The sequence below is a fragment of the Otolemur garnettii genome, unplaced genomic scaffold (genome assembly GCF_000181295.1).
Source record: "Otolemur garnettii isolate 467f Iridium unplaced genomic scaffold, OtoGar3 scaffold00102, whole genome shotgun sequence".
Classification (NCBI taxonomy): Eukaryota; Metazoa; Chordata; class Mammalia; order Primates; family Galagidae; genus Otolemur; species Otolemur garnettii.
In genome coordinates, this window is record NW_003852497.1 from 1329493 (window position 1) to 1336497 (window position 7005).

The window sequence follows — 7005 nt, forward strand, 5'->3', positions numbered from 1 at the left end:
AGAGCATGTGCGTGCTGGCACACACACACACACACATATGCACGGCTCTCAGCTCAGACACAGAGCATGTGCGTGCTGGCACACACACACACACATATGCATGCCTCTCAGCTCAGACACAGAGCATGTGCTTGCTGACACACACATACACACATATGCACGGCTCTCAGCTCAGACTCAGAGCATGTGCGTGTTGGCACACACACACACATATGCATGACTCTCAGCTCAGACACAGCATGTGCATGCTGGCACACACACACATATATGCATGGCTCTCAGCTCACAGCATGTGCATGCTGGCACACACACACACACATATGCACGGCTCTCAGCTCAGACACAGCATGTGCATGCTGGCACACACACACACACATATGCACGGCTCTCAGCTCAGACACAGCATGTGCATGCTGGCACACACACACACATATGCATGGCTCTCAGCTCACAGCATGTGCTTGCTGACACACACATACACACATATGCACGGCTCTCAGCTCAGACTCAGAGCATGTGCGTGTTGGCACACACACATACGTATGCACGGCTCTCAGCTCAGACACAGAATGTGCGTGCTGGCACACACACACACACATATATGCATGGCTCTCAGCTCACAGCATGTGCATGCTGGCACACACATACACACATATGCACGGCTCTCAGCTTCAGACACAGAGCATGTGCTGCTGGCACACACATACATACATATGCATGGCTCTCGGCTCAGACACAGAGCATGTGCTGCTGACACACACACATACATATGCACGGCTCTCAGCTCAGACACAGAGCACATGCATGCTGGCACGCACACACACACATGCATGGCTCTCAGCTCAGACACAGAGCACATGCATGCTGGCACACACATACACACATAAGCATGGCTCTCAGCTCAGACACAGAGCATGTGCGTGCTGGCACACACACATATGTACAGCTCTCAGCTCAGACACAGAGCATGTGTGTGCTGGCACACACATACACACACATGCATGGCTCTTAGCTCAGACACAGGGGATGTGTGTGCTGGCACACACACAAACACACATATGCACGGCTTTCAGAGCTGAATTATCTTCATGCAGCTCGGACTCACACAGACACAGGCCCTATTAGTCCACCCTGCAAGCATTTTTCTTCTCCACCACTGAGTGGTCTGGGGAATGCCCAGGCTTTCTGGGCCCCTTAAACACCAGTGGACACTTAGAGAGACCTGCCATTGCCATAGCCCCAAGCCGTAGGGAGGTGGCAGAGAGCAGACGCGCTGCCCCCACACCGAGGCACACTCGAACAGCCCCCTCCCAGTGGGGGACATGCAGGCCAAGCCGCCAACGTCAGAGGCTGACCAGTTGTGTCCTGTCAGGAAGCGGGCAGCCTCTGAACTCACCCAACCAGAGGCGTTACTGTATTGTTCTGGACACAATCAAATAGACTGCGCCAGCCCAACTCCGGGCAAGGGGCGGTGGAGAAACGGTCGCCACTGGGGTCAGGAGGACAGGGAAAGGGAAGTGGCTTTTAGGCTTGATTTGGGATAGGGAAGGAAGGGGCAGCCGGGATGGCCCGACCCTCAAGTCCATGGCATGCGGTGGAGCTGGGAGCACGTGTTAGGCGCAGGAAATCTCTGCGGTGGGGAAGGGTCGCCAGTGTTCGTGCGGTTGGCGGTACTTGAACCTACCCCCCTTAGAGGCGGCTTGCGGTAGGGTCTCTGCGCAGCCAGGCTGGTCGTCAGCAAAGCAAGGGCTTACTAAGGCTCTGGCTGAGAGGAGAGTCCCGGAAGGAGGCCAGGGTGCACCCGTCCGCCCAGCCAATTTCTTTCTATGCAGTCTTTGCGCTTCGTCAATCGAGAAGCAGCCAAAATTAGAGTCACTTCCCAGGAGGCAAGGAAGAGGCAGGGACGCGGGACCCCGCAGAGAGCTCACTTACTACACAAACGCACGCCCCGGGAGAGAGGCCGTGGAGGGATAGGGACGCAGGGTCTCCTGTAGATCAGAAGCGCCCACATTTCAAGGCCAGACTTTTCCGAGCCTACCCTCCAGCTGCCTTATGGAGACGGGCTGGCAGCGGGGCTGGCAAGCTCGGAATACGGATTGGGTGTCCCCAACGGCAGGGGCCGGGCCGCCGGGTAAATACGGGAGACTCCTTCTATCTGGCCCGGATAGCATTCACTGGGCCACGGGAGACCATCTGTCCCGAGCCGCGTCCCTCCTCTCACACTCCCAAGGTCCCTGAAGCCCGCAGCACTAGCCTAAGTTGGAAACTTACGCGGCGCGTGCCCTCCACTGTCCTGTGCAGGTGAGAGGCGCCCGCGGCGCCCTCCCTCCAAGCCCCTTCCTCCCTGGACGCTCCGGGAGCCTCAGTCTTTCCCTGCTCTCCAAGCCTCCTTATGGACGCTAGTCCTGAAGTCTCCGAAATGGTGGGCTTCCTCCCGACCCACCTTCCCGCTCCTCAGCACCCCCCCGTCTTGCCTCGGTTCGTCCCGCCAGGAAGGGTACTTACAGGGTGACGGTGCCATTAGGCAGAAGGCCGGGATCGGGAGGCTCCGGGAGGTCCCCGCCGCCGCACACCACCCTCCTGCGCGCCGGGTTGGGGGCGCTGCTGCTCAGTCCCTTGGGCCGCTCCCCCGAGCACTTGCAGCTGCGGATGGGCACCGGACAGCCGGGCGCCCCCAGAGTCTCGGGCGCCAGGAGCAGCAGCAGCCACGGCAGCAGCGGCAGCAGCAGGCGCCCGGGCGCCCCCCGCATCCTGCGTCCCCCGGCGCCCATCAACCCATCGCCCCGCGGGGACCCACAGAGCTGGGGCCCGGCTGCGCGCCGGCCGGAGGGACCCGGGCGTGCCGGAGGCGTGCTCAGCGGGGGCCCAGGGCTCCCGAGGGCGGGGCGGGGGGCCCTGGGCGGAGGCAAGCCCCGGGGTCCCCGCCGCCGCGCCCCGGGGGCATGTCCGGCGAGTGCCCCGGCGGGGAGGACGCGGGCGCCGCTGTCAGCGCCGCGCAGGCGGCCCCCGGCGGCGCGGGCCGAGGCTCAGCTCTGTGCTCGCGGGCCGGGGGAGGCCCGACCCCTCCGCGTCCCCTGCTCGCTCAGCGCCGGGCTGGGACCTAGCGGATCGCACCCGGCTCCTGCCGCCGCCGCCGCCGCCGCTCCGTGCCATGGATGGAGGCAGCTCGGCGCCGCGCCGCTCCCGCCGCCGCCCGCCCTCCCCGCGCCGCCCAGGCCTTCCGCGAGGCCCTAGCGCCTCCAGATGCGAAGCCAGGCCTGGGCCCTCAACCGAGAGGGGCCCCCACGTCCCCTGCACCCAGCCTCAACCAAGACTCCTCTCTGCCTCTCCCTTCTCTCTCGGGCCAGGACCCTTCCTCTCCACAAGCCACCTCAGACCTCTAAACTAAGCGCCAACACCTTTCCACAAATCCCCCTCGCCCTTGCTCATCTAGCCCACGACCCACGCAGCTGGGGCTTTCAGTGACCAGCGGGCTTGGCCAGAGACGGCCAGAGACGTCCCGTGCGCCATGTTTCTGGTTGAACTTTGCACACCGCTCTGTGTTTTCCTTTGACCCGGGCAAGACGGGCCAGCCTGCAAGTCCGCTCGTCCTCCCGCGCCTGCCTGCCCTCAAGCTCCGGGCTGAAGCCCCCGCAGGAGGGTACAAGCCTGAGACCAAGGAGGCGCAGACCTTCAACTGCTGCTGGTGACCTCGCCCAGCGGGAAGTGCATGTCATTCGGCCAAGGAGAGGTCAAAGGCCGGGCAGACAAGGCTACATCTGGCCTCCTACCTTTTCCACAACCCTCTGTGTGGTGGGGTTGGGGGGGCAGTGGGTGGGAAAGGAGGAGGAAGAGCAGGGCTCAGTGGGAGGGTGTGCAGGGGGCACTGCGCGGGCAGGTGACTTCGGGTCAGAAGGGGCCCTGTCTGCTCCCTGGTGTATAAATTAAATGTAAATTGTGGCATGAGCCTGAGAATGGGAGAGCAGAGCGCTCGGTTTCCCAAGTCAGAGGACTTGTGGCTTTGGCAGATTTTGAGAAGGGCAGAGGGCAATGCAAGCTCCCTGTGGTGTTAGATGGACCGCAGACTCAGGGGTTGTGGCTGGAGACAGAGGGAAGGGGGCCCCAGGTGTTCCCGGTTCCCTGGCAAAGACTGATCTTTCTGTGCCTTAACAGAGCTGCCAGGGTTGGGGCAGACTTCTGTCCCCATCCTTCACTGTGCCACCCAAGTCCCTCAGGTAAGCAATACCCTTCTTTGGTGACGCTGGCCCTGCTGGTGTGTGCGGTGCCTTTTTCAGGCCCCCTCCTGTCAGCCACCCCCACCTCCCTCAGGGACATGGCTTGTCCCCCCTGCCCACTGTTGGCAGACATTGGCCTCTTCACTTTCCCTCCCTGGCTCCACAGATCTCTCCCAGTTGCAGGCTCTGGTTCCTTGAACTTCCAAAGATAAATAAATAGTGATTGCAAATGGAGGGAGGGAGAAGGGGAATAGACTCCCAGGGCAGGAGCCTGGCAGGCAGGCGGGTTAAGGCTGCATTCCTCAGGAAAGGGTGAGAGGCAGCCGCAGTGGACAGGCAGGGCTGTGCAGGACTTTCAGAGGAGAAAAACGCAGACAGAGGAGGAGGAGAGGCCTCTGGCCTGGGTCACACAGCTTTTCTTTTCCTCTTGGTAAATGAAGACACTCAAAGTCTGGAAAGGAATTCTACTGTAACACCCACTCTCAGAGGCTGAATGGAGGCCAAAGGCCATTTAGTGAGACCAAGCTTCTCTGCTGCTGGGAATGAGGTGCCCGGAGGAGACATTTACAAAACCCTGTCTTGTCCTGAGTGTCATCACAGTTGGCTCTGTACCCACCCAGGGAGCTGAATGGGACGGGACTGTTTTCCTATTTTGTAGGTACAGATGAGGAAACTGAGTCATTTTGAGTAATACCCTGGAGACCAGGGTGGGAACTGACCTTGTGGTTTGTCAGTGCCCTTCCCATGGGAAACTTCCCCTCATCTGTCCTCAGAGGTGCCGGGAGGAGTGAATGAGTTGCTCACATCAGAATCTTTTTGTTTTGACTGGGCACTGTGGCTCATGCCTGTAATCTTAGCACTCTGGGAGGCTCAGGCAGGAGGATCACTCGAGTTCAGGAGTTCGAGGCCAGCCTGAGCTAGACCCTGAAACCTCTGCCTGTACTAAAGAGCCAAACCCCAGCCGGGGGTCAGTGGCTCATGCCTGTAATCCCAGCACTTTGGGAGGATGAAGTGGATGGTTGCCTGAGCTCAGGAGTTCCAGACCAGCCTGAGAATGAGATTCCATCTCTAAAAATAGCTAGGCATTGTGGCAGACAGCTATAGTCCCAGCTACTGGGGAGGCTGAAGCTAGAGAATGGCTTAAGCCCAGGAGTCTGAGGTTGCTGTGAGCTGTGACACCATAGCAGTCTACCAAGGGCAACAAAGTGAGACTGTCTCAATAAATAAATAAAATGAAGAGCCAGATCCCAAGACCCTTAGCCAGGCACACCTGTAGTTCCTGCTACTCAGGAGGCTGAGGCAGGAGGATTGCTTGAGCCCAGGGGTTTGAGGTTACTGTGAGCTAGGGTAAGGCCATGGCACTCTAGCCTGGGAGACAGCGAGACTTTGTCTCCAAAAAACACCCAAACAAACCCACTTTGTCTTTTGAGATTTGTTTGAGATAGAAGGATGACTTGAACTTAGTTCTCTACCTCAGAAAATCTGGTCAGGGAGTCTGATCAATTAATAATCCTCCATAGGAGATGATAAGCTCTGCAGGGGCGATAGGGTTAAGGTAGCATGTTCAGAGGAAGGAGGCTGAATTAATTCTGACCAGAGCAAGGGAGAAGGGGCTTTTCAAAAGTTTCAGCTGAAATCTGGAGCAGGGGCTCGGCACCTGTGGCTCAAGTGGCTAAGGCGCCAGCCATGTACACCCAAGGTGGCTGGTTCGAATCCAGCCTGGGCCCATCAAACAACAATGACGGCTGCAACCAAAAAATAGCTGGGCATTGTGGCGGGCGCCTGTGGTCCCAGCTACTTGGGAGGCAGAGGCAGAAGACTCGCTTGAGCCCAGGAGCTGGAGGTCACTGTGAGCTGAGATGCCACAGCACTCTACCCAGGGGGACAGCTTGAGGCTCCTGTCTCAAAAAAAAAAAAAAAAAAAAGAAAAAAAAAAAGAAATCTGGAGCAGGGATATAATCTACCTGACTCTATTAGGCCTTATTCTCGTAGGGGCCTGGGGACACCTGTCTGCCATCTCTCTTTCAAAATAAGTTTGCCTTTGCTGGGTGCTGGCTGCTGGCTGATTTCTGAGACAGGGTGGACCAGAGCTTCCATAGGCAGTATGTCTACTGAGTGCTACAATAATTATGTGCTGGGCATGACTTGAGTGCTTCTTTCGTCCTCACAACAGGGTGAGGACAGTTGTTTTAGTAGACAGGGAACCTGAATAGTCATTCACCACATATACACATCTAGTAAATAATAGAACCAAGATTTGAACCCAGGAACTCTTGGCACCAAACCAGAGTCCGAATTTTTAATAGCTATACTCTTATCATTTTTAGGGAGCGGAAGAGAAACTAAAAAATTCTTGAAAGAGCTTCACTTTCCCTTGAAGTTTTCTCACTTTGATTCTCTGGCCCTATCTGAACTTTTAAAGATCTCCATGCCCATAGCCGGTGGTGGAAAGAGGGCCCCTTTCACTAACTTTCCTGACAGAGTCAGGTGAGAACTTTCCCGAGAAGCTCCACTACTGAGCTGGGAGAGAGGAGGGGTGAGTTTGTGAAGATGATAAGCCTGTGTCAGAGGCTGCAGTGGCTGAGGTCTTCCCAGCACCAGGCCCTGTTCTCTTCTGAGGTCTAGCTGAGGGCCCTGCCCAGGCTGTTTGTCTTTTAATTCTTAGGTTTTCTAATCCTCTTCTGTGCCTTGTTGCCCTCCAGAGGCAGGATCCTAAGAAGAGAGTGAGGAGTTTAGAGTTCAGCTCAGGGAGGGCTGGGTCAACAGTGGCTGAGATAATGGCCCCATAAAT

The 7005-nt window shown here is 57.5% G+C and overlaps 1 protein-coding gene across 1 annotated transcript in view; it reads right to left on the reverse strand.

The window, feature by feature from the left end:
- Window positions 1-2786, reverse strand: part of ADGRA2 (adhesion G protein-coupled receptor A2) — a 43678-nt gene extending 40892 nt beyond the window's left edge. The window contains exon 1 of the mRNA XM_023517009.1: window positions 2506-2786. Within this exon, the coding sequence (XP_023372777.1) occupies window positions 2506-2771 (266 nt within the window). The 5' untranslated portion in view covers window positions 2772-2786. The remainder of the gene's footprint in view (window positions 1-2505) is intronic.
- Between the last annotated feature and the right edge of the window lie 4219 nt (window positions 2787-7005).